Raw genomic sequence first — 27,937 nt, 5'->3', positions numbered from 1 at the left:
AACTTGGAATCGGAATATTTTGGTCTCTATTCCAGTTTCCCAGCATCACCTCTAAGTGTGGCCAAAGAATCAGCAGCTGTACAAACGTGCGTACGCCAGCCCTGAAGTTGGCGTGAGGCACCGCACATTTCCACCGTCATTTTGCTCTTGATACATCTGATCGTTGACGTGAAAAGGTGCGTACGCCACTTTTTGGTGCGTAAGCACCTTTTGTACACGACGCCCCTGGATGAGCTTGTGGATCAGCCTAAACTCTCCACTCCTGGCTTGCCATGAGTAGATCATGAGCCCACACCCTCTGAGCTGCTGCTAGTCTCCTCATCCTGAGTAAAAGTAACGCCAGGACTTTCCTCTGGTGGCTACAGATAACATCCTGCATCCAAGTGTACAGCTGGAAGAAGGATATCCATTTAGTTGCCACATAACTGGATGCGATTTGAGTGCGGTAAACTTCTCCACTGCTCTGTAAAAGCTCCTGTAAGTGAGAAGTGATATGTTTAAAAACCTTTTATTACAAAGTGTTAAAACGTTCCTTTATTTATGTTGTAGCACTTATGTCATAGCTGATCGCAATCAGTTAGTTAATCAGTCAGTTTATGGCCTCTGTGCTGGGTTGAGCACATTAATAGAATGGATCTTTCTTTTGAGTAAACCTTTGAAATGAAGTTACTGCCTTCTTAAGATTGATTTAGCATCAAGCTTCTTGCCTTTCTGCACCATCTGTACATTGTTTTCATACATTTCCCAGACATGTTCCACAGAGGTCGTTTGTGAGAACACTCGCGAGACTTTTGTGTTTCCCCGGTGAGCTTTCAAGTAAAATCCCGTAGAAAATGAGCATATGAGCGTTACATTTCTGCTGACCATCTTTAAAAAAATAATCAGATATCACCATTTCATTTCCTGAAAAATAAAAATGTCTAGTTACATTAAAAATGGGAGGTTTGAAATCTATGAAAGAAGGAAAACAGAAGCAGAGATTAATTGTGTATCTGTGATTTGTTTGCTGGCTGTACACCCACCACCTGTTGAAGCTTGGAGGATGGGGCATAAATACAGAAGCAGTGAATGCACAAAAAACCTGACTGCAGCAATACAGCCATACTCTGAACAATTCTGAAAGTCTTTCAGTTCGACAAAAAGAATAACCTTTACTTCTCCTGGAGAATCTTTTCCCTTGTGGAGTTTCAGAGGTTTAAGCAGAGAACTTCCCTCCTGGTCCGGCAGCGTTCTGCCAGCTGTTCTCCCGTCTCATCATCTTTGATGTGACATCTCTAGGAGCATGAGATTCTAGCCTGAAAAGGCCTTCTGTATGCATCTGTGCATTTACACACAGACAGACGGGTGGCAGAGCAGTTCCAGTCTGTCTACTGGCCAGTCTTCTTCTCCTTCTGGAAGCTGAAGCTGGTACGCCGGCTAAGTTTCCGTTGCTTTTGGGCGTAGTAATCAGCCCGAGAGGTGCTGGCCCGGGACTCCAGAATGTAGTTCACCTGCAAACAAACAAAAAGGACAAACCCCTTTCATTCATGTAATGTTTTTAAATGTTGGTGAGCCGCTTCCAGTTGGATCCTCAGACATTAGGCAGGCCTTTAACAGTAAAGTAACAATAAAGTGGTTTCATTTTCATTTCAGTGGCAAAAACGAACCTGCTGCATTAACTGCAGTGAGAAGCATAGCTTTATAGGGGCATACATCTCAATAACAGAACGCATATCCATCACATTTTGAATATATAACATTACATACATTTAGATATATACAAAGTTTAACAGTATCTATGCACAACTACTGACTGATCTCAAAGCTTTTGGGACTTTCAATAATTAACATTTTAGCACACGTTTCTGTTCAGAACACATTTTAAAGCTTTAAAGCCACCTGATCTGAGCAAATGGGAAAACTGTTAATAAGAGAAATAATTCATCACACATTATTCAATAAGATAATATGGCAAATATGTTGCTCATCAGTCATTAGCAGTTCCCCACAATGATGGACAAAACTACAGTAAGAGTAAGTGAACAGCTTCCTCTGGGATTTATGAGCCACTGAAAGCAAGCCCACCAAGATCAGTGAGAAGGTAGCGCTGAACCCCCCAAGCACCGTGTGCATGGAGTGCAGATATATCATACGAGTGTGGGAATGGGGGAAAGGTGTACATGAAACAAGGTAAAAAGCTCTGGATGAGTGCAAACCATTTGGAAGCTGAGAAATGCAACAGACTGTAGTGGTGCTGATGGCTGGTGGTGATGTGTTCATGGTTTTCACATTACATACAGTCTGATCACTGGGAGCAGTTTTCAGTCAGTGCAACATTCAGGCAGGAGCACCACATATGAAATCAACAGTTTTATTAAAGGAGCTCAGTCAATTTAGGATCACTCTCCCAAGGAAGTTCGTCACGGAAGGAAAAGAAGAAATTGTGAAATATAAAGAAAACTAGAAAGCTGCAAGCAGCTGTGAGCGGGACCGAGATGGCGTACGTTGGGATGTGCGTACGTTGGGATGTGCGTACGTTGGGGCATGCGCTGGACGCTGGAGCCGCAGCTCTGCCCGCACGCACGATACCCTCTGCGTATGTACGAGCACATAATAACCCCAATGCGGAGGGGTTTTTGAAAATTTCTAGGGGGCGCCTATGAGCCATTTAGCTTTGCCCACACACGATACCCTTTACATACGTACGAGGTCGTCAGGGTGGACGTGTGTGCCAAGTTTCATGACTTTGCGATGATGATAAGGCTTTCATATCACAAACGCCATCACATGATTTTTATCGCCTGGCCACGCCCATACCGTTCAGAGTTTGGAAAGGTTTCTCCAAGATTCTTTCACCCCGTGTCTTAAGAGTAACCTGGCCAAGTTTGGAGCTGTTACCACTAAATCTGGAGGAGGAGTTTGATCAAATGTGAGTTATGGAAAAAAAAGACGTTTCCGACCACCAGCAGGTGGCGCTGTAGGTGGATGTCACTATTTTATAGGTGCGCGTTTAGGCTGGGTCCAGCATTCACCATATGAAGTTTGGGACAGATTGGATAATGTATGTGGGAGTTATAAGCAACTTAATTGTTTATGGCGAGTCATAAATTTGAGGCGTCGCCACGGCCACGCCCTTTGAGGTTTGAAAAAGTTTCTCCATGATTTTTTCCCCCCATGTCTTAAGAGTAACCTGGCCAAGTTTGAAGCTTGTAGCAATAAATCTGTAGGAAGAGTTCGATCAAATGCGAGGTGTGGGGAAAAAAAAGACGTTTCCAACCACCAGAAGGTGGCGCTATAGGTGGATGTCACTATAATAATGTGTACGCGGTCACTATTTTATAGGTGCGCGTTTAGGCTGGGTCCAGCATTCACCGTATGAAGTTTGGGACAGATTGGATAATGTATGTGGGAGTTATAAGCAACTTAATTTTTTGTGGCGAGTGATGGCGAGTCATCAAACTTTGAGGCATCGCCACGGCCAGGCCCTTTAAGTTTTGAAAAAGTTTCCCCATGAATTCCCCCCCCCCCCCCATGTCTTAAGAGTAACCTGGCCAAGTTTGAAGCTTGTAGCATTAAATCTGTAGGACAAGTTCGATCTTATGCAAGGCGTGGAATCAGTCAAAAATGGCACGAAAACAGGGCGGTCGGTGGCGTAGTGGGTTAAGCAGCCGCCCCATGTACAGAGGCTTAGTCCTCGATGCAGCGGGCCCCGGTTCGACTCCCGCACCGAGCGGCCCTTTGCTGCGTGTCTTCCCCATCTCTCTGCCCCCTGCTTCCTGTCTCTCTCACACTCTCCTATCATTAAAGGCATAAAAAGCCCCCCCCAAAAAAAGCACGAAAACTCACTTTCCATCCAAAATGGCCGCCTTCCTGTGGATGTGGGACCATGGCAACCCCCGACTTTTTTGTGCGTCTGGGCATGATGAATTAGTGTACCGAATTTTGTCGTCCCACGCAAAACTAAACCTATTAAGGGGACCATTTTTTAGCATCGTAGGGGGCGCTACAGAGCCAATGAGCGACTCCCAAAAATATAAAGTTTAGATTCTTTTATGTCGTCGACTGGCAGGTGGTGCTCGCAAAATTTCCTGAGTTTTCGCATACCTTTTGCAAAGAATAAGAAGACGGAAGACAGAACTAGAAAGCTGCAAGCAGCTTTGAGCGGGACCGAGGTGTGCGTACGTTGGATGTGCGCACGTTGGGCATGCGCTGGACGCCGTAGTCGCGCAGCTCTGCCCTAACACACGATGCGTATGTACAAACACATAATGACCCCAATGCGGAGGGGTTTTTGAAAATTTCTAGGGGGCGCCAATTTCGTTGTCCCACGCGAAACTAATCCTATTATGGGGACCATTTTTAAGCATCATAGGGGGCGCTACAGAGTCAATGTGCGACTCCCAAAAATATAAAGTTTAGATTCTTTCATGTTGTCGACTGGCACGTGGCGCTCGCAAAATTTCCTGAGTTTTCGAGCACCTTTTGCAAAGAATAATAATAATAATAATAATAATAATCCTTACAGATACAATAGGGTCCTTGCAGTTTCACTGCTCGGTCCCTAATAATAATAATCCTTACAGATACAATAGGGTCCTTGCAGTTTCACTGCTCGGTCCCTAATAATAATAATCCTTACAGATACAATAGGGTCCTTGCAGTTTCACTGCTCGGTCCCTAATAATAATCCTTACAGATACAATAGGGTCCTTGCAGTTTCACTGCTCGGTCCCTAATAATAATCCTTACAGATACAATAGGGTCCTTGCAGTTTCACTGCTCGGTCCCTAATAAAACTAATGCCTTGTGTACACCAAGAGCGACCTACGCTACCTGAGCGCCTGAAATCATTATTTCTCTATGGAGGGTGAGCTAACTGGGCGACCAGAGCGGATTCGCCAGGGGCGAAGAGAACTGAGCGATCAGAGCGAATTCCAGCGATTAAACTCAAGCTAATATTATGGTAATGAGCTACGACGCGGTTCGGCGAAAACCAATGACAATCCACAGATTGTAGGGGTCCGGCAATCCGCGGGGTTCGCAGAAACAGACGTGTAAACTTTGGTTCCTAGTTCCTACGTATTTATTTAATTAATTTTAATGTAGAACATGCACGTGTATGTTGTTTAATGTTACTGATGTGAATTTGCTATAGATCTCAAAAATCCGAGTACAGCCTGGCATGCTTGCTGAAAATGATACAGTATGTGTATGTACGATGAGTAAAGAACAGCGTTTGGTTAATGCTGATGGTGTTTTTTACGTGTTAAGTGCCTCCACCAGGTAGTAGTAATACTTCATATTAGACTCTTGCTTTTCAGAGACAAACTATCCGGTCTTGACACCATGCTCGTCTTCCGAAGAGAAGAGCCAGTTGTTAAAGTCTTTTGTTTGAAGCAAGATCGTGTTCCTCTCAAAAGAGCGGGGGTGCTGCACAGTGGGGCCTTTAAAAATGGAACATTCTAAATGTGACGTCACGAGCGAACAAAGCTACCAAAGTGAATTCTCAAGCGAAGCTTCTCCAGCTACCTCCGCTACCAGGCAGCGTAGGTCGCCCTTGGTACACACGCAGCATAACACTTCACTTGCTTTCCTATGAGAAATAGTGTGAGGTCTTCAAAATCCAACCATAACCCATGGTGACATCACTTTGCTTTTTTTCACTAATGACACACATCATCTAAAGCACCAGGACTCACAATGTGCAACCCATACACTCCAGAAAGCTTTATTTATATACCATACTATACTATAATGTACTTTACTAAAACCAGAAAATCTATTTTGTCCTTGGAAAAAGATGCAGGGTACAGCCCAACATGCAGAGGAAACTCACCTTGAGCACAATTTCATTGACAGTAGCAGCATCAGACTCAAAGTAGAGTGGCTTATAGTCGTGGTTGCTGAGATAAGTGATCTTAAATATCGCATGACCTGTAAGACAATCAAACAGCATGTTCAGTGAGAGAAATGAAAAGAAATCCCTTTCCTGTTTACACATTCTTTCTGCAATCTCTTTAAAAAAAAAACGAGTAAATTCAAAGGACAAGAAGCCAACTGCTTTGTAAATGACTAAAGCAAATCTAAGAATTATTGTGAGAGAGAAACGGGCCTTAATGAACTGATACATCTGATGGAGGGAACAGGCATACAACAATAATTATGTCATCTCTGCTTCTAAGATCCAGATTAAAACACAGAGGGGGGGCTGAACTTGCAGTGGTTGGCTTACCTTTCCATCTACATACCGCTCAGACTGTAGATATATAGATATATAAAAAGTATTTCCAAAGTCTCTTCTCCATGGCTTCTGACTCAAGGGGAGTAAAATGCCCAAACTGATAATTTAATTCCTTCTTATTATATATTACAGATTTTCTTATTACCTTGTCCTCGGCTGTACATTTTCTTCACCGTTAAGCCCTTTAGTAAACTCTTGTTTTTTTTAAAAAAATAGGACAGAAGCAGGTAAACACTTAAAGGGGAACTCCGGGGCATTTGAAGTGCAATCCCATTGCTAGAGGTTGTCAAATACTGATAGTAGGACACAAACAGGTGCAAATCTGCGCTCCCTGTGTGGAGATCGCGCTGTTCGGACACCCTGTCATGCGAGGCTAATACGTGGTGGCTAAGGGGCAAGAGCTAACCCTTCCACGTAAAACAACAACTTGCACACTGCAGAAACGTCACACCACTTTATAAACCATCCGACAATAAAGTCACAAGCCTTACCATCAAAACCATATGCATGGTTCTCACATTACTGGCATGGGGACGTTACAAAACAACTTTATAAACAGCATGTAACTCACCGGGTAGTTGTAGGCTCGCGCATGTGAAAGCCCAAAAGAGTCGATGGACGATAATCCCATATACAAAACAATTATCTTCTCTAGAAAAACTGCGTTCAAGTATTTAAAACATTAAAACAATATTATTGGGCATGTATTGTTGTAATGTTTTAAATACTTGAACGCAGTTTTTCTAGAGAAGATAATTGTTTTGTTTATGAGATTATCGTCCATTGACTCTTTTGGGCTTTCACATGCGCGAGCCTACCGACAAGAGGTAAGTGACATGCTGTTTATAAAGTTGTTTTGTAACGTCCCCATGCCAGTAATGTGAGAACCATGCATATGGTTTTGATGGTAAGGCTTGTGACTTTATTGTCGGATGGGTTATAAAGTGGTGTGACGTTTCTGCTGTGTGCAAGTTGTTGTTTTACGTGGAAGGTTTAGAATTTGCCCATTGGCCACCACGTATTAGCCTCGCATGACAGGGTGTCCGAACAGCGCGATCTCCACACAGGGAGCGCAGATTTGCACCTCTCTGTGTCCTACTATCAGTATTTGACAACCTCTAGCAATGGAAACGCGCTTCAAATGCCCCGGAGTTCCCCTTTAACATACAACTAAGACCTCCCAGCCAAATCATACAAATAAATATCTTACTGGCCTTAGATAACATAATGATGTGATCATAATAAAGATGTAATGCTGATCCCTGTTCACAGTTTGTCCACATCCAGTGTGCAGGTGTGGTAGCGCTCCCATCCTGTAGCACTGCTGGCTGCTGCACTGCAGCCTTTGGAATGTTAAAAATCTTTTAGGAAAGAATCTCCAGTGAAAAAGCAGTGGTTGAATGTTTTGTGAGGCGGCCACTGTCTGATGGATCCAAAGCCATTTCAGCTTTCATATATTTCTGGTTAAAGTTTCATTTCATCATCCTGTATAACTCAATATACCCTCTGGACTTATTAAACCTTTAAAACCATTCTCATCATTGTGCGATGTGCTCTGTTTTATTGAGTGCGCTTAAATGAATAAGGTGTTTGGTGTGATGCACTTTCTGGAAAAAAAAAAAAATCTGATTACAATATTATAGAAAGCCATTCTTCTGTAAATAGTGGGTACGTTTGTGAATGTATGAAGAGTTAAGGAGGTGCATTTCACTGCCAATCTCATGCACAAGGTGGGACACGGTTTCTCATCTCAACTCACTGGGGCTTCTCTCCTCCACAAGGTCACAGGCGCAGAGGTGGTCCGAGTCAATAGAGATGGGCTTCTGTCGAATCCAGAACTTGGTGCTGGCCTTTTGATTAGTGACAGGATCAATTTCCACTTTCTCTCCTGAGATGCCTGCAGAGACAGTTATTTGTTCATTAAAGACTGAAAAGGATAATTTATTGTTAAGCCTAACCCTACCCACAATGCACCAGGAGTTTGTTTCACTTACATAAAGGGAGGGAGTTTGTAAACCTTTTCATGTTTTTAAAAGGAATTTAATTATTTCTCCTCGTTATTCTACACACAATAGTCCACAAGAACAAAGCAAAACGATTTTTTGTTATTTCTCTAAAAGGAGTCCTTGTCATTAAACTTAGAACTGACCTCCTTTAGTGTTCCTTGGAATGCCTTTGTTTCTCTGAATTCAATAGGCATAATAAGGAAAGACATACATGTCCATACAATGTCACCCTGTTGATGTTTTAACAAAATGGAGTTGATGCTCAGAGAGCTGCGTGTAGATCAGCGAGAAAGCATTGTGTCAGGGAAAATCTCTAAAGCATGAAATGGGCTCAACACCTCAATGGCCTGCATCACTGATGCATCAAAATGTCTGGAAAAAGAAAGACCTGGCAGCCATGCAAAATTCAGGGGGTAAATATAAATGAAGTCTTTGTCAGAGAGAAAACAGATGAGCCAATGACCACTATGAGCTAAAAAAAAGACCCTACAAATGGAGTTGCATGATGTCATCAGTTCCAGAGGTGCAGAAACAAAACTCCACTACTTAGAGCATAAGAAAGGTGAAAAATTACACTATATTGCCAAAAGTTCTCACCCACCCATCCAAATAATTAAATTCAGGTGTTGCAGTCACTTCCATGGCCACAGGTTATAAGTTCCAGCACCTCTGCATGCAGACTGCTTCTACAAACATCTGAAAGAATGTTTCTCTCTCAGGAGCTCAGTGAGTTCCAGCATGGTACCATGATAGGATGCCACCTGTGCAACAAGTCCAGTGGTGAAGTTTCCTCGCTGCCAAATATTTCACAGTCAGCTGTCAGTGGTCCCTCCAGCTCTTCTGGGGGGACCCCGAGGCGTTCCCAGGCCAGCCAAGGGACATAGTCTCTCCAACATGTCCTGGGTCTTCCCCGGGGCCTCTTCCCAGTGGGACGGGCCCGGAACACCTCACCAGGGAGGCGTCCAAGAGGCATCCTAACCAGATGCCCGAGCCACCTCATCTGACTCCTCTCGATGCGGAGGAGCAGCGGTTCTACTGTCAGTGCTATCAGTGGTGTTATAACAAAGTGGAAGCGACTGGGAACGACAGCAGCTCAGCCGTAAAATGACAGAGCTGGTCAGAGGATGCTGAGGCTCATAGTGCTCAGAGGTCACCAACTTTCTGCAGAGTCAGTCGCTACAGACCTCCAACCTTCATGTGGCCTTCAGATTAGCTCAGGAACAGTGCGTAGAGAGCTTCATGGAATGGGTTTCCATGGCAACTGCATCCAAGCCATACATCACCAAGTGCAATGCAAAGCGTCGGATGCAGCGGTGTAGAGCACTCCGCCACTGGACTCTAGAGCTGTGGAGACGCCTTCTCTGGAGGGACCAATCACGCTTCTCCATCTGGCAACCTGACAGAGGAGTCTGGGTTTGCCGGTTGCCCGGGTAACGGTACTTGTCTGACTGCATAAACACTCCTAAACCTTGTGGAAAGCTCACCCAGAAGAGTTGAAGCTGTTATGAAACTCTGACAATGTTTAAATCCAGTCTGAAAACAGTTCTATCTAGCTGTGCATATGACACCTGAAAGTATTTTATCTGCACTCTTCACTTTTAAATGAATGAATGAATGATTATTTTTTAATGGTTTTTTATTTTATTAATTATTTTACGTAGCTGTAAAGCACTTTGAATTACCTTGTGTACAAATTGTGCTCTATAAATAAAATTGCCTTGCCTTATAGCTGCAAAGGGTGGGCCGACATCATATTAAACCCTCTGGATTAAGAATGGGATGTTACTGAAGTTCATATGCGTCTAAAGGCAGGTGAGCCAATACTTTTGGTAATATAGTCCATCTTTGTATCTTGTCAAGAGCAAGACTACCACATGATCCAAAGAGGACAGACGCCCCCCTCTCCCTCAGTGGGTCTACATGGTGAGATTAATTGGATTATAGCTATAGTTGGGTTCTGCTCCTTATTTGAGCGAGGGTAATTCTCCTTGGATATCCATCCATCCATCAATCCATCCATTTTCTATACCGCTGAATCCGTCAGTCGGGTCGCGGGGGGGCTGGAGCCTATCCCAGCAGTCAATGGGCGAGAGGCGGGGTACACCCTGGACAGGCCGCCAGTCCACTCCTTGGATATATGGCGGTGAATGAATGGGATCAGAGGCACAAAGCGTGTCATACCCCGGTATGATAGGTAGCGCTGTACCCACTCCAACTGTTGCTAATAGAGCCACTTCCTGTTGACCTCTTCACCACCAACAACAACAACAAACTCAGGCATTGGAGAAAGATGGAGAACGCAGAGCCAGATGAAGCTACATCCCTCTACATTTGGTCTGTGATGAGCTGCTTGTTGCACAAACTCGATGCCCAACGGAGCATTCTCCATCGCGTTGTTTGTTTCTTTCTGACGGCGACAACAACAGGAATATCAATATATCAGTAAATAACTGAGAAATAATACCGAAATTCTAATTTTCATATTCAGTGTTATAATAAGAAGCAGAGGGTGAACTCGAAGACAAATGTGACTGTTTCAACCATGACAGAGGGCACTGTAGATGAGACCAAACGTGAAAGATCTTGGGCTCCTAGGATCCGAGATGTAAGGAAAGGTTCAGAATTTGAGTTGTGATGTTTCAAACTTTTGTTATAGCTGAATTAACAAAACATTCACAGAACTGCTTTTCCTTTGTAATTGTGGAGTATTGTGTTGAATGATGGGAAAAAATAAATAAAATAAAAACTAGATTAATTTCAAGATTCTGAAAAGTCTGAAACTTTCCATGTCCATTTCAATGAAGCAGCCCCCCAAACTGAAGTGTTATTCAATGCGGTAAAAAACAAAGACATTTTTTCAGTTCTTACTATCCAACAAAGTTCTGGCTCAGTTAGGAGTGTTTTATTCCTTTAGACTCACAGTCTGTTTCCCTTTAAACCCAAACCTCAGATGGATGCTTTAGTACATTTCTGCTTATTTCAGCATTTAGGCTTCATGCATTCAAAATAAACACAGTCATGTCATAGAGCAGATTAACAGCCAAATATGAGGGATCCTAATCACTGACTGAGTCAGCACAGATTGAACGTGTTGAATCAGCGTTCAACAGTGCTTTACAAACAGAAAAGAAAGATGAGCAAATGTTCACCAAAAGCCGATTGTAGGCTTCATGTAGAAGAACCCCAACGCTGCTCTGCAACATATTACGATTCCTGTTTTTTTCATATCCCTTGAGTGACAGAATTGAGACTAAATACCTGCAAGAGCAATTCAGTCCCACCAGCCTCAGATGCACCCTGCGTCTTTTTTTTCCTTTTTAATGACTAAATGAGGAAAGAGAGCTTCTAAGGAAGAGCCCAGTGAAACTTGGCCAACCACCAAAGCCGGAACATCTTTGTACCTCCTCCTAACTGCATCTCTGTACTCTTATTCTGTGTTTTTTCTTGTTTGTTGGTTGTGTAGACCCTTATGTTATCATGTTCACTTTTTCATAGCACTTTCATTAAAACAACTTTCATTCAGAAAACCAGCTTAAGAGTTAATATACAAGCAAACTGATAAATGATTTTCTGTCTCGATTCAAAAAGTATCGTTTCAATAATATCCTTCAATTTGAGACATGCAGTTGAAATCTGCATACAATTAACTCCTGAGAAAGACAACAGTGGCCTACAAAGCCATACGTACCGAGCTGGACATCGGTGGTGAAGCGGAGCTTGTGGATCATGCTGATCTTGAAGGACTTATAGTGGTGACTGCTCAGCATGTCTTGGACTGTGGTAATGTCAATTGGAGGGTCTTCCTCTGAGCTCTCCTCTCCTCGGGAGCCTGGGAACAGAGGGAAATCTAATTAAAAAAATGCAAACTCAAGCCTTGATTTTACCATTTCATGTAAAATGGAGGAGGACTTTCATTGGGTCATTATTACTGGTAAGTAATATATATGTTTTTTTAAAATCGCTTGGCCACTTTATCTTGATATTTTCATGGTTATGTTGAATTCTCCAGTGCATCAAAACAAAGACATGTAATTCATCCTGAGCTGAATAGACACATGGGGAGTGAACAGTCCCCCACTTCTGGACAATGTAGGCCGTTCATTTGGAAACCAATGACCTGGAAAATTCAACAGGGAACATTTCAGCGTGGCATATTCATGGCCGAGCTTAAAACTGGAGTGAGGGACATTTTTAGCAGTAATGACTTGATTATGAACATACTAATCACAAAGTATTTTTTTCCCTGTTAAAGTTACAGTTATGGAATGAACAGGGAGTTTATGAGCAGATTCAAAGCTTTGAAAACCTCCTTTATAGAGCTTCAGCTGCTGTTGGACAAATAACTCAACATGGTCAGGTGTGGGGCATCACTTTGGATTTACTCATCAGTTAAGCATAGAAAAGATGTGGAGAAGGTTTCAGTTGTGGCAGTCGTTTCTTTGAACCACACATGCTGGTGCAGGAGCATGGGAGGTTCATGCAGATGGACTATTTTTTTTATTTCCCTGGACAGTGATGGGATATTGTCTGGAAAACACCGAGTACAGTTAACCAAAATGATGAATAGTTATCGGTGTGATGAGGAGAATTACAACCAAGCAGATTTTAAATCATGTTGATTAAATTCAAGATTTTATGTTCTTTAAGTAAATGCATGTGTGTGCATAGCAAAGTCAATAGCATTTTCATCATTATACAGTACAATGCATTAAATATACTAGTCTACCGACAACAAAGAGCAGCCTTGGTGTATACATTGTCCCGCTCGGATTACTCACTGTTTTCTCTGACCAGGCAAAACTCCAGAGTGCTCTGGCTTTCCAGTGTCGAATCCAGCTCAACTGCAATGTTTGGCTCCGTCTGTTTCTCCAAGCGATACATGGGTCCTGTTGAAAACGAGAAGTCAGAAGACCCATAGCAGTTATGGAGCTAAGTGGAGGCGAGGGGCAGCTAATCATCATTAATCATCTGAAAGATGCTCAAGATTAAAGCTCGAGTCTCATTTTCAGTTCAGTTCTTAACAATTAAAATATCTAACAATTATTTATACGGCCGCTAGAATGATTTCCTCTTTGGGGATCATTAAAGTGTTATATAAATGGATTGAGATATACATTTATCAAGAATAACTGGGATATTTGAAAAAAGAAGAAGAAAAAAAATGTTGGTTTCGTGTTAATAATATATCCAAGATTCCAAAGTTTGGTTTGGTTGACACAATGACTATACCACTAACCCCATTAATTATCTGGAATATTTTTAAATTCTATAGATATGGATACTATTGTGAATTTGTGAAGATCTTGTGCAGCAAAAATCCAACACTGAGACAGCACAAAAAGCTTGATGTCGATCATAGACAGTACATCTAGATTTTAAAATACAGCTATTTATACGTTTGTAACATTCTTACTCTGCTGGATTTTATCTTGCCAAATAAGTGACAGATGTACGGAAGATATTTTTACACCAAACCCACACCATTCTATTCCAGCTACAATCCTTAAACAGTAGTCTGGAGCAACATCAGCTCACAGACAAAGCAAATGAACTCATGACACCTTTACCAATTAAAGCAATACTATGTAACATTTCTACCTTAAAATAACAGCTTGAAAAAAATTGTGCGGCTAGAATGAGTTTTAATATTACGATTGGCCTGTCTCCTATGCCCTTCGGGGGTCTGAGTTGGAATAACTGCGCTATGTAACTTTGCTGGAGCGGCCCGGGAGCTGAGCGGAAGTACTTCGACTTGTTTTCTGGCACACCTACCGCAAAAACAAATAGACCCCTCTCACGCTCCCAGGTACATTTGATTACTCTTACCTTCTCGGTCGACATAGCTTGCACCTTCTGACTCCTCGCCGGTTCGTCAACAAACGTGAAAGCGAAAGGGTGTTGTATTTACGCCAGTGTAACCGTACATTACCTCCAAGCCTGTAGGGGGCGCTCCATATTGGGCTTTTTGAGAAGTTACATTGTATTACTTTAATACAGCTGAATTATCACTAACGCTGCTCTCATTCACATATTTTTCTGTTTCTTACATCAAACGCCTAAGCACATCAGAAACTGGGACTGAAAATCAGCCTAAATGTGTCAAATAGTGGTGAAGCATGTCCATAAAGAGTCTATGTGTGATACTGTTGTTGCACAGCACGTTTAAAGTTGATGGGCCAGTAAGAAAACTAGTCATCCCCACACTCGACCATAAGTCGAGTGTGGGGATGACTAGTTAAGATCTTTGCTTGGAGAACTTTAATTCATGAATGTAATGTTTTGAGTTGGGGTCAAAACACTTTTTTCCCCAGTTTATGGCAAAATCCAGGGCAGTCAGATGTGATACGAGTAACCAGGGGTGTGCCTGAAAATGTTAGAGAGACTGTACTGCAGGAAGGAGCAGCAGACATTCCTACGTTTGGCCCTGAAAGGCAAATCTGAGATATTTCCTGGAAAGGGGACAGATCTGGATGTGAAAAGTTCTTTAGGTCTATGGAAATAAACCCGTCTCCTGGACGCACAAACCGTATTAGAGCTGCATGCATTTAACCGTTTTATAGAAATAGAAATAGAAATATGGAACTCATTTGATTGTGCCAAGAACAAAAAATAAGTTATATGAGCAATTGCATACAGTTATAAATATGTGTTTTGAAAAATATATGAATGAATAAATGAATGTTTATATTTTCATTTTATTATGCATTAGCTTTCTGAACATGTACTGCCTTGAGTATCTGTTCAGAGCGCACAGATCTCGTACTGGCCGTACCCCCTCGTCTTTCTTTGGGACTACAACATATCTTGGTTCTGCTCCGGCGGTACCGACTGAATGTCTCTCTTGTTTTGCAGCGTAAGAATTTCCTCCTGCTAAAGACAGACCATTTCTCCCAGAGCCTGCTACAGCAGTAACTCACTAAAATGGGGATGAACGGATGCATATTGGAGTGTGTGACCCTTGGTTAGAGTCTTTCTTACCCAATATGACGCCACGCACACTCAGCACTGCTGTACTTTGTCTGCTCGTGGACAGAGAGGCGTTTGCTTGTGCAGCCCTGATCAGTGGTTCAACCCCGAGCTTTCCTGGAGCCCCTGCTGAAGAAATGTCCTTGGGCAAATAACTGAACCCCTGGTTGTCTACTGATGCGTGAACGTGTGGTAGAGAAGAAAGCCCTCTGGAGCCTGTAACACTAAGACATCCTTCTGTGTGTGAACGGGTGAATAGAATAGAGTATTACTTTGGTTTTCAGTACCTCTGTGAAGAACTTGTAAGTAATATATGATCACGATTTCTTTTAAATTCAGATGTATATCAAGTCTCTAAAGCAGCCTTCTTTCATCTGGAGAATATAACCAAAACTAGAAGCATCCTGTCCCAATGCAAAGCTGAAAAACTGCTTCATGCATTCATCACATCTAGGCTGGGCTATTGCGATGCCATTTTAGCAGGAGTCACCAAAAATCTCACAGAAAATCAGAGTAGTACCAATAAGAGAGAGCACATTTTTCTTGTTTTAGCTCCCCTACGTTTATCCCTTGTTAAAGAACAGAATTTTAAATTCTTTTAATAATGGCCCTTAATGGCCAGGTGTCATCTTATCTGAAAGATATTAATGCTGGCCTGTTAGTGATTCCCAGAATCTCAGAGACTAAAACAGGAGGGAGAGCTTTTAGACATCAGTGCCGACACACTCGGTTGTTTAAACATGATCCTTTTGTTAATCTTAATCTGATATTTATTATTTCTCTTCTCTATTTTGGTTGCTTTTCATACTTCTATATGCACATTGCTTCTGCAAGTCATGTTTCAGCTTTCTTTTTTGGTAAATCACGTGGTGTTGCACTGGTGTTTGAAAGGTGTTGGGTAAAAGCTTGAGTCGAGTTAGGTAAATGCACTGGTAGACATTGACTTTTTGGACACTTTACTAATTCCATCAATCTAAAGGAGGTTTGTCGATGCTGAGCTCATGTTTCAGGATGAAAACGCATCCTGTCCAGATCTCAGAGTTCAAATTTATGGTGCAAACTGAAAAAAAATGGCCCATAAAAAGGCTCCATCCTTCAAAACTGTTTGATCAGAATATCTGTATTCTGACTAATGAAGAAAAAGTGTCCAAAGAATTCAAGCCATTAGAAAGGACAGAGGAGAGCCGAAACCAAGTATTAACTGTGCCGTTTCTGTTTAGGATCCCATACTTTTTGCCCTATACTCTATTTGAGCGACCCCAGTGCAACCAAAATGGCATTACCTGAGCCTTTCTGTGAGCCTTTCCTCTTCTTGAGAGCTTTCTGGAGAATTTCCTTCATGGTTACTTTCAGACTGTCCACAGGGATTAGAGAGAAACCATGAGCAGCATTTCTAAGGGGAAAGAAATAAGGTGCAGAAAGTTAAGGATGGGGACAGTTTGGATTGAATATGCATGTGGCTCTAATCTCAAAGCAGGAAACTGAGATCTCTCTTTTTCTGAAAGCACACACACCACCTAGCTGTAAAAATGTTTCTACCGAGTCTAGCTTCACAAATAACTCCGTCCTAAACCGAAGAACATAGAGGTAAGTACTTCAACACACTTTCAGACAATACAGGCAGACAGAGAGAACAGTAAAGGAAGAGAAACTGCAGTGCTTGTCAACCACAGTTTAAAGTTTACCCAGAGTCTGGCAGGCCTAAATCAGTTCTTCTGTGCCACATCTTAACATTTGACAATCTGATAATTAGTGGTGCAGTAATAAAGGGATTTTTTGTCTTCTTTTCCCCACAAGTGAGAGTGGTTAACGATCTTCTTTTTTTCCAAAGAACTGGGCTTTATCAAAGTCAGATTCTCACAACACTTGAACATGCGTTGCTGCACCTCAAAAGAGTCGTGGATGGTCATCAGGCGAGATTTTGGACTCCACCCCTCAAAAGAGGATTGAGGATATTGACTAATTCAATTCAACTAATTTCAGTAAAACTGAAGATTCTGTGAAACCAACTTATATTATCAAGCTTAATTTCCTGTTATGGACTTAAAGAAGTAGTCCATAAAACTCAGCCTTGTGAAAATCTTACTTTTCAAAGGGGGTGTACTCTTTCATGTGGAGCACATTGTGATGTATGTACAGGCAGTGCAGTGACTGCCAGAGTGAATGAGGAAATGTCCATGGAGGTGGTGGTAGTGCAAGAGTGATGAGCAGCCAAAGGTGATTCTCAGTTTAATTGTATTAATTACTGTATTATTACATATAAAAGATGTGCAAAGACTAGATTAAGATGAGATTAGATTCAACTTTATTGTCATTGAACACAATAACAAGTACCTGAACAATGAAATGCAGTTTAGCATCTAACCAGAAGTGCAGAGCATCTACACATGGGCAGTGCAGGTATGAACTGAATATACTGCAGTGAATGTGCTAAAATATATATACACAGTGTAGGAAAAAAATAAATAACATTTTCTCCCAGATGTTGTAAACCAGTGACATGCAAGACTAAGTGAGAAGAACCACCATGGTTCAGCAGGATGATGATTAAAATTATGAAAATAAGATTCATATCATCTGTGATATTAAACATGCATCTGACAAGAATAATGCATACATTCAGTAAAGGAAGTCAAAACTAAATAGATTAGCGCCATTAACTTTAGCTGCACGGTTTCCTGTGGGGTCACATAAGATGAACTTCATTTATTAGGAAATTTAAAAAAAGGCACACACCACTGTTGACATCAACTCATGGCTAAAAAGCGATTTCATGCTTTTCATCAGCAGCTTTCATGCTGCTGATTCCATTTTCCTTTTTGTTGCTTCTGATAAGAACTGGTTCAAATCCTGTCTTTCTGATAAGAGTTCAAACTGAAACTGGTTGCTGAATGTCGCAGTCAAACTCTCAACAAATGTGTTCCTCAATCTTCAGCAAAGGGAACATTTATGTGCACTTTGAATTCTACAAAGTTCCAGGGAAGAAGGATCTGCACGAGTCATTGAATACGCAAGGTTTGAAAAATGAAAGTCAAGTAATTTGAGAAAACCAGAAACGCCTGGGCTCAAATAATCTGCCATCAGTTTTAAAAGAAGTTAAACTGGTTAAAAGTCCAGCTGCTAACCAAGGCATATTACAACCCTTTCCCTAGGAGTTCTAAACTGGCAGGAACAAAAACAGCTCCATAGCTCAAAGGGTTCGGGTTAACATGAAAACAAGTCAAAGATTAGATAACCAGAAAAAGAATCTGCAGCTCTTTTGGATTTTCTCTGCAGTCTGCCTGATGAAATGAAAAGGAAGGCTGCATGAAGTAATCCCAACACCAGATAACATGAGAGGACAGCCTTCCATCCACAGTCAACTCAGATCTGGTAGTATGCAACGCAAAGTCAAGTCAGTTAATGTCAGTGACTGCATGTGTTGTCTACAGTAATGGAACTGTGTGTGGAGCTATACATGTTTGCTCTATGAGGATTTATTAAAGAAAAGAAAATGAATGGCATTCAAGTATAACCAAAGAGCTACAACACAGCAAAAACTGCTACTGAACAACACAAGTCAAGTACTTTCCATACTCAGACAGTTGAATTTTTTTCATACTTACATTCTGACAAACAAAGACTGTCTGGAAGTGAGGCCAGGTGAGGAATATTTCTCCACTAACGCCAGAGTGCTGAAACCAAACTTGTGGATTGGCTCATTTGAGTCCAGCGGTGGGAAGTCGGTGTCCACCTCGCCATCATCCTCAGCAATGTGGAGGCAGTAGGTGTTCACATTCTCACTGTGGACAGGTGCAGGGTGACACAAAACAGGAGGAATGTAAAGAAAGTGAAATTCTATCAAACTGCCCTGATGGGTTTGCACTTACTTGAGTTTGGGTTCTCTTCCCTCGCTCGTGTACTGCCAGCAGATGAGCCCAATGAGGTCATGAACGCGGGCGTTGGCAATGGTCACCACTGTCATGGGATGTACCTTCTCCTGAGCCATCTGCATTGAGAGGTAGACGTCTATCTTTTTTGTAGCCGTTGTGCCAATGTGGCCCTATTGAGATGAAGAGAACAAAAAGGATTAAAGAATAGGCATAAAATGAAAAAAAAAAAAAAAAACACCTTAAACTTGTTTATTCACTCTGAGGAGGCTCCCTGTAGGATAACCATAATTACCAGCTGCCTACAACACAGCATCATATCTAATCATATCAATTCATTTCCATTCATGTGTTCTACAAACCAGCAGCCACAGTTTCTAAACCATCTGAGCATGGTGAAAGAGAGAAAAGAACAGTGCCACCCCAGCGGGTTCTATATGAAAACGTGTCCGCAGTTTAGATGATGCACCATGGTTGCATCATCTAATAAAGAGGCCATGAATAATACATGTTTAATGATCTTAACAGCGCAAGACATTCGATCGACAAGTGGGTGGGGACTGCTGAACATGTAGAAAATGGCCTTGTTGAGTCACCACAGACACAGTCCCACACAAATGGGAGCGCTACTACAGTCTACTATTACCTCTACTACCAGTATCACTACCATAACTAATACATCTACTACTACTGAATGGAAATGAGTGAGGTGAAGACGAGGTTAGTTTACACGAACAGATAACAGTGTAGTAGAACAGATCGTATTAATTTGGATTATTCATCAGAAGTGATAGAAAACTGCCTTCACTTTGATAATAGCTTTACAAACCTATAAAAGATGAATAAACTCATGTCAAATGCAATCATTTCCCTTTTCTCTCTCTATACATTGTTTCACATTGGAATAACTCACCTTGCCATCAAATTTGGAGTATTCGTTAAAGGGGTTGTTAAGCTGCTGCGGACACTGTTCCAGCCGCAGTGACAGCGTGGATTTTGTACCGGTGGTCCGTGGCTTTTCTTTATAGTCCCGTTTTTCAAACAGAGACCCAAGATCCTCCACTGAACAGAAAACAAAGCAGCAAAACAATCTCTACCTACAGTTCAGTCAATTATTCATTTGGGAAGCATAATGGCATAAAGATCATTATTGAAAACTGGAGCATATTTATATACATGGAAGTTTAGAATGCTGATTTGGTCTTTGTTTCAGAACTGTTGGATCTATTCATTTGCATTGAGTTCAAGAATGGGTAGAAATCATACCAGACTGGGAGGATGCTCTTTCCTTCCACTGAACATTTTTACATTTGATTTGGTTCTGTCGTTCTTTCCTGAGTCTTTCAAGTCTTTGGGCTGAAAAGAAAGAACATTTTTTAAATTCGGAATTACTTGCACATGATCCAGAGTCTCTGAAACCTAAAAATCCTCATGAGTTGAAGCAGAACAAGAGGAGAAACGGCTGAGGGCCTCGTGGAATAACAGAATCTGATGAAGGACCCAACACAACTTTACACAGGCATGATGTTAATGTCAAGAATTCACTGCCATCTTTGGGCTATCCAGTGTTCATTCAAGCAATCTTTTTCAATTTCCCCATGTCAGTTTTCTACTCATTAAGTCATTCATTCATTCATTCATTTAGGTGAGAGATGTCAGTATATAACAGAGTAATCCTAAACATTAAAGCCAATCACTTGTTAGGTCAAAGCCACTTTTAGTGTGGGTTGGTCAATATTAGACTTTCTGTATCCACTGATGTGAAAGAAACAAATCTGACCAGTGCATGGAAAGAAAAGAAGATGCCGTGTTTGCAATGTTTATGCCAGCAGTGCATCACCTTAAGGTTTGGTTTAACTTTGTGTACCTGTATGTGAGAAAAATCCAAATGCTCTGTCTTTTGTGATATGATGAGAGAAAAGTCACTTTTCTGAACTTACTCAGAATGAACCTGCCCTCAGTAAAACTGGAAAGCTGTAATTTTCTATTTTTTTTGGAATTTTATTCAACATACAGATTCCTCTTAGAAAATGATTAAAAATAAATTCTAAACTTTAAAATCTGAAGCGAGGACCCATCGTTAAGTTGAAATGAAAAAAACCCTCCAGATAAAGGTAGATGGGACTGCGGTGGCTAAGGTTTATGTGAGAAAAAGCTGTTGCACAGCTTCTGATGTAAAGTGGTGAAGGCATACCCACATGAAACCATCCTTCCAAAGGTAACATAACCGAGGGGCAGCATCAGGATCAGGGCTGCTTTACTGACCATTGAATTCTATCAACACAACAGGATAATCTAGGATAACATCAGATGGCAGATGCTCTGTAGAGGCTCAGTGACCCTAAGACTGATAATGCAGCTGCCGTTTCACGGCGTTAGAAACCGTCTCCGCTCTCAGAGTAACTGCTCATATACTTGCCTGTGCAGTACATGAGGATTCCACAAGGACGCACACCTGATCAGTCTGAGCGGAAGCTGCTGCCGGAGTTACAGGATGCAGCAGAAGCGCTCTGATAAACGGTGAGTATGGGTGAACAGAGGAGGTTAGCATTTTGTTGACCTTCAGATCGCCACAGAAAAAGCGACAGCTGCACTATCATAGATGGTATGTGAGGCCCCTAAATCCAGCATGGTGTGAGAAATTGATGATCCAAAACATTAAACCATCAAAAGTCAGCTTACACACCCCCAACCGGTCAGCTACATGCTGCAGCTTGGTACGCATAAGGTTCATTTCTGAGCAGGTGCACAGCCAAACGAGCGCAGGATACGCGAGGCAGCCACCATGAACACGCAGGTAACAGCAGCTGGATCTGCAGCTTAAGCATCAAAGGAACTCTTTGACAGTGATGGAGGATGACTTTAATCAGATGCTCACACCAGAATCGGGCTGAGCTTAAGCAGTTCAGTAGGAAAATCCATCCATCCATCCATCATCTTCCGCTGGTCCGGGGGTCGGGTCGCGGGGGCAGCAGCTTGAGCAGAGAGACCCAGACGTCCCTGTCCCCGGCCACTTCCTCCAGCTCTTCTGGGGGGACCCCGAGGCGTTCCCAGGCCAGCCGAGAAACATAGTCTCTCCAACGTGTCCTGGGTCTTCCCCGGGGTCTCCTCCCAGTGGGACGGGCCCGGAACACCTCACCAGGGAGGCGTCCAGGAGGCATCCTAACCAGATGCCCGAGCCACCTCATCTGACTCCTCTCGATGCGGAGGAGCAGCGGTTCTACTCCGAGCCCCTCCTGGATGACCGAGCTTCTCACCCTATCTCTAAGGGAGAGCCCAGACACCCTGCGGAGGAAACTCATTTCGGCCGCTTGTATTCGCGATCTCGTTCTCTCGGTCACTACCCACAGCTCGTGACCATAGGTGAGGGTAGGAACATAGATTGAGCGGTAAATCGAGAGCTTGGCCTTCTGGCTCAGCTCCTTCTTCACCACGACGGGCCGGTGCAGAGCCCGCATCACTGCAGACGCCGCACCGATCCGTCTGTCAATCTCCTGCTCCATTCGTCCCTCACTCGTGAACAAGACCCCGAGATACTTAAACTCCTCCACTAGGAAAATATGATCCACAATTTATTCTTTTTTAGGAAAACACAGCAAGTCTCTGGCTTGCAATAATTTTACTGACATCAGCCACCTTTTTGAAAAAGTCCCATACGCTCACACACACACACACACACACACACACACACACACACACACACACACACACACACACACACACACACAAACACTACTGCAAAAACAACTAACAAAGTAAAACTTGGTTATAAAGTTGATGTTCATCCCACTCATCTTACCAGCAGCCCTGGATTTCTCACGGCTATCTCGGAGTCCTGATGAGACAGCCACCACAGGTCAGTATTCAACCTCAGGTCTGAAATTCTCAGAGGATTGCAGCCTTCTACCCACACCCCAGAACCTCAACCATCACGCCAAACATTTTACATACAACAAGGGAGTCCAAAGAACACATGCCATCTACCTTGGTACTCCCTCACACCAAAACCATGTTTACCTTTCAAAAGAAATGCCTAAAACAAGCTTAAAACAAATCCACATTCTTTTTATTTGATTCAAAGTCACTTTGTGCAGTTTTACTGCAAATCACATGAGAGAAGCACAGATTCATCAGCAGGGGCCTCATGTACAAATCATGCGTACTCACAAAATAGTGGCGTACGCACTTTTTCACGTCAACGATCAGATGTATCAAGAGAGAAATGACCGTGGAAATGTGGAAAAATTTGAGCGTACGCCATGTTTCAGTAGGAAATACACGCAAGTTTTTGTACATGAGGCCCCTGGTGACCGAAACGGGACGTGTTCAGCTCAATCAGCAATTGAGTCACCAGCCGATCCTACCACAGTCAAATTTATTCACTTGAGCCACATGAGGATTCACCACAAGCACGCAGCAATACAGACAGCAACATTAAAGCCACACACAAACGCACACACTGTTGTTGGTGGGAATTTATTCCTTTGAGTGAAAAAGACACAAAGCCCCAAATTTGCAATACTTAAATTGCCAAAATAAGCAACAGCCAAACAACTTGTCCCTACCTCATGTTGTGTACACACATCATTTTCTAAAGTTGGTAACTAACAAAGCAGCATGTGGTTCTTTGGCTCATATATTGTCTTCATCTGTTCTTTTTAGTTCTTGGTTTTACTAGGTTGACGGTTTATTTTGAAACTGCCTGCTTTTCCTGTTCTTACTTGACTTCATTTCACAGATGCTACTATAACTCTTCAGCAACTGAAATAGTAAATCAAGATACTTTCACAGCCCTGTGATGGACTGGCGGCCTGTCCAGGGTGGGCCCTGCCTCTCGCCCAGTCACCCTGAAGTGGATTAAGCAGGGATAGAAAAGGGATGGATGGAAAATACTTTCACAAACGACATATGATAGCATACTGTGATAATTGATAGCTTTCCTTTGGTATTGGTTGTGGGGTTAATCTAAGAGAAACATATATCAAGAAAAGAGGAGTAAAATGGTGTCCTGGAGCTTTAGCAGTGTGAGCCACAAATCACAGTAATGGAACATCTGGCTGGGTTCCAGCAGAGAACCATTTCTGTATTCCACAAAAATTCTCAAACCATGTTTTCACTTCCTTTTTCTACTGGTGAACTATAAAAAAAAAACAAGTAGAAAGTTATATAGTATATATATTTATTTATTATTCCAACTACAGATTAATCAGATTAATCCAACTATAAGACGACAAGTTGTGATACCAACACAGCACCAAAGCATTTATACCGGCACAACAAGTGTACTGGATTCTTCCTGAACAGTGGACGTCTCTACTGAGAAAATGGCCCCGCAACATAGGGGGAATAGCTCCATGTATAATAAGCATAAACAAATGGAACCATACCGTTTCACTTTTAAGATGTTTCTGTAACATTTACAATCATTGTAAGCACCCAAAGCACCCGCTACAGTCAAGTCAATCTTTGTTGCCATGACATTGGCAAGGAGAAAAATGGTGAGCATAAACAAAGCATTTGAAACTTCACATAGTTGATGTCAACTATGCTGTTCTCTCCCTTTCACATACACAAGGTGTACGTTTGGCTTTGTGACCACTTCACTCACATTAAAGATGCCAACCAATCCCCTCTTCATACTCGCCACAGATAACAGCAAAGCACGCTCAACTGAGGCTCGACCGTCCCACTTGTCTGAAACTAGTCATTTTCAATGGAATATTTGATACTCCCCGCAAAGCAATTAATGAACTCACACAGTGGAATACAGTCTAAACCCATGCTTTGTACCACAGCTGCAGCAGATTTCAATGGCACACAATTTGAACTGAGCCTTAATAAACCAGTGGCCCAGATTAGACCCACAACCCTGCAAACTATGGAAGAGCAGGCTTTCTGGTTGCCCCTGCCATGCCCATCACTAAAGGGTGTGGGCTGACAGAAAGCCTGCTCTACCAACCAGCCAGAGCCTGGAGATGGGCTTACCTGTGTTGGAGCGCCGACGGATCCCAAAGTCCCAGCTGGAAGTGATATCCATTGACTGGGAGAGGTCACAAGCATGATTGTCCATCACGCTACTACCGCCTTCACTAAGAGAGCCGGAGCCAGATGACCCACAGCTGCTGCCAGGCACCAGAGTGAGCTGGCATTTCTCCAGATCCACATCTTGGTCTATTAGTACCATCTCACACATTCCTGTATCATCACTGGTCACATGAGACTGTCTGATATGAGCCAGGATAATGGCTGGGTTGTCCAAGAAAGCCATTTCCTCTGCTTTAAAAGTGCAGCTAACAGATTGGGTGGTTTCTCTTGATCTTACCCTGTATGACTGTCTCTTTCTCCTTAGTTTCTGTTAAACATAGTCAGAGGCATCATGTCTTCCATCGGCCTCGCTTGACTATTCCCTCAGTTCCAATTTATTAGAGATACCAGTACCTGTTTGAAATGAGAAGACTGTTAATACATAGTTCAGGTCAGAAAAGGAGAAATGTTGGGGGAAAAGAAGAAGAGAAAGTCAAAAGTTTTCCTTTCATTCATAATAAAGTTATTCCAGATGCTGCATTACTTCTGGTAATTGTCTCATGCACATTTTTAAGAAGTACAAGTGCATGTGCTTAGCTTACAATACACATAAGTGGTAAAACAATATCATAGGTCACTAAGTATAAAGGCGTAAACATTTATCACACATTTTAAAGAATAATATCATCATATTTAAATGGATATTCAACACTGCATTTCTCAATTAATTTCATAACCTTAGAAAATCTAAGTTTTCCTGCACGCATGGCTTCTACAACTACTACCCTGTTCTGAATCGAAAGGAAAAGCGTAACTGTGACCTCAAGAATTGTATCATGTGAAACCCAATGATTCACAACCCCACTGGAAATGTGATGCTTTAGCTTGAGAATTAGGATACTTTTTTTTCTTTTCTTCAAATGAGTCTATTAACATGATCCAGGCTGTTCCTCTTAGTAGCTCGTTGCGTTCCAAACATGCAGTACAGGCTTTTTATTGTGAAAATCGTTTTTTTACAGCCTTTAAGGAGAGGCATCCAAACACAAACCCTGTTGAAGCAAAAACTTTCAGAATTGATTTAGTACTTGACCTTCAAAGGGGAAAAAATATCTGTGTTGACAATTCATCACAATTCCTAATCTCCAGTTGAGCTTCATCAGAGCTGGAAAAGGAAATGAGGAGTTTCAGGAAGGACTCAGGCTTTGACATTCACAAAAACAAAATCAAGAACACATACTTCACGTTTCCCTGGAAACAGACAGTCAAAGCCGACAAGGAATTTAAATGTTCTCCTAAGCAAGTAAGGATAACTGTTCACTGAGTGTTCAAGGTTGAGTAGAAATAGACAGCTTATACAGTATATAGCCTTAAAGTGACTTTATAAACAATCTCTCGCTCAACACTGTTTCACCATAGTATGACACAATGTCCCTGATCTGAGACATACGGCTTCTTCACTACAGCTTCACTGCAAACACATATGCCCTCTAAGTTGCCCTCAACAAAGTGAAGTTTGACTCTTCATAATATTTACACTGTGAACACAGAGCTGTTGCAGATTACAACAAACAGGAGGGAGTTTTTAACAAAGCCAAAAAAAGTCTCAGCCCACAATGATACGTCAACCTAAAAAAAAATGCATTCCACAAACATTCGATTCCAGCATCCGACGGGTACAATAATGTCTGAGAGTTTTCATTAAGACATTAAATGTTAAGTTAATTATTTTGACTAACTTCTACGGCTCGTGCTACCTTCAGGTTTTACCTTCACGTTTGCGTCACCACACAAGACAAATCCTTTCATTCTGACAGTTTTATGGAAGCGTGTTAAAAGTAAAAGAAGGATTCTGTTTTGTACCAATAAACAGCTCAGTTAAATATTCCTGGGGACTTGTTTGACATTAGCTTACATCGCTATTGTGACTCCAACCTTGCTTACCAGCTAACCGAAAACTCTTTGTGAGATCTACGTTCACCTCTTAAAACTTGCAACAAGGTATATAGGTTACATTTAGAATTAATAAACATGCAACTTCGAATAAATTGGCCCCAAACTGCATTTGTTGTATCTCTTTAGCTCATAAGCTAACCTTATCACTGAGGCTCTCCTCGGTTAGCTGGCTGTGGTTAGCCGCTATCATAACCTCTTAGACAAGGTCTCACCTTTAGAAGTTCCATCCGAGGAGGGAGGAAAATGTCCACAGTGCTCCATTTTCCCCATGAACACTCACAACACAGTCAACTATTATTTTCATTGTGTAATAAATGCTATCTACCTAAATAACATGACTAAAAGCCTGCTGCTGCTGCTGCTGATTCTGATGATTTTTTTTTCTTCTTCTTCTTCTTCTTCTTCTTCTACCGCCTCTTCTTCATCTTCTGCTCTTTTTTCTTCTTTTAGTGTTTGTTGGCAAATAACGTCATGTTATATTACCGCCACCAGCTGGTAAGGAGGGCGGATCAAGATCACAGGGCCACACAGAGACAAAGGAGACACACAGCCATGCACCTCACATCCACTCCGTGGGACAAATAGACAGTGTTGTATAAAGTACTGAAATCTCACACTCAAGTAAAAGTATAGGTTCCCCTCCAAAATATGACTTTGGTAAAAGTCCAAGTCACTGACTGAAATGTTACTTGAGTTAAAGTCTTAAAGTATCCGAAATGTCTTGTACTTAAGTATGAGGATTACTGTAAAAATAGATGTACTTAAAGGCCTACAGAAAGGTGATTTTTTGCACAAAACTGAAATAGCAGATCGATTCCATATACCATGGAATTTTTTTATGATTTTAAAATAATTTTAGGCCCCTGGATAGTCCTGATTAGGCCCAATAAACTATCACC

General features: G+C 42.0%; 1 protein-coding gene across 3 annotated transcripts; it reads right to left on the bottom strand.

Annotated features, from left to right (window-relative positions):
- Positions 1-519: 519 nt before the first annotated feature.
- mapkap1 (MAPK associated protein 1) lies at positions 520-27,507 on the bottom strand. 3 transcript variants are annotated; one of them, XM_075456571.1, is made up of 13 exons: positions 27,251-27,507; positions 25,047-25,499; positions 22,861-22,896; positions 20,328-20,417; positions 19,975-20,123; positions 19,062-19,234; positions 18,798-18,974; positions 16,476-16,585; positions 13,005-13,112; positions 11,915-12,055; positions 7,980-8,117; positions 5,816-5,913; positions 520-1,490 (listed from the first exon to the last, which is right to left on the bottom strand). In XM_075456571.1, exons 2-13 carry the CDS (start codon positions 25,327-25,329, stop codon positions 1,368-1,370), a joined length of 1,626 nt encoding a protein of 541 aa, XP_075312686.1. In that variant the 5' UTR covers positions 25,330-25,499; positions 27,251-27,507; the 3' UTR covers positions 520-1,367. The 3 variants fall into 3 exon arrangements, with proteins under 3 accessions (XP_075312686.1, XP_075312687.1, XP_075312688.1); XM_075456572.1 differs by lacking the exon at positions 27,251-27,507 and adding an exon at positions 26,176-26,313; XM_075456573.1 differs by lacking the exon at positions 22,861-22,896 and having other exon boundaries at positions 27,251-27,505.
- Between the last annotated feature and the right edge of the window lie 430 nt (positions 27,508-27,937).

This window comes from Odontesthes bonariensis, chromosome 22 (genome assembly GCF_027942865.1).
Source record: "Odontesthes bonariensis isolate fOdoBon6 chromosome 22, fOdoBon6.hap1, whole genome shotgun sequence".
Classification (NCBI taxonomy): Eukaryota; Metazoa; Chordata; class Actinopteri; order Atheriniformes; family Atherinopsidae; genus Odontesthes; species Odontesthes bonariensis.
The sequence above is the reverse complement of the archived record's forward strand: the minus strand, read 5'-3'. Positions and strand labels throughout refer to the sequence as shown.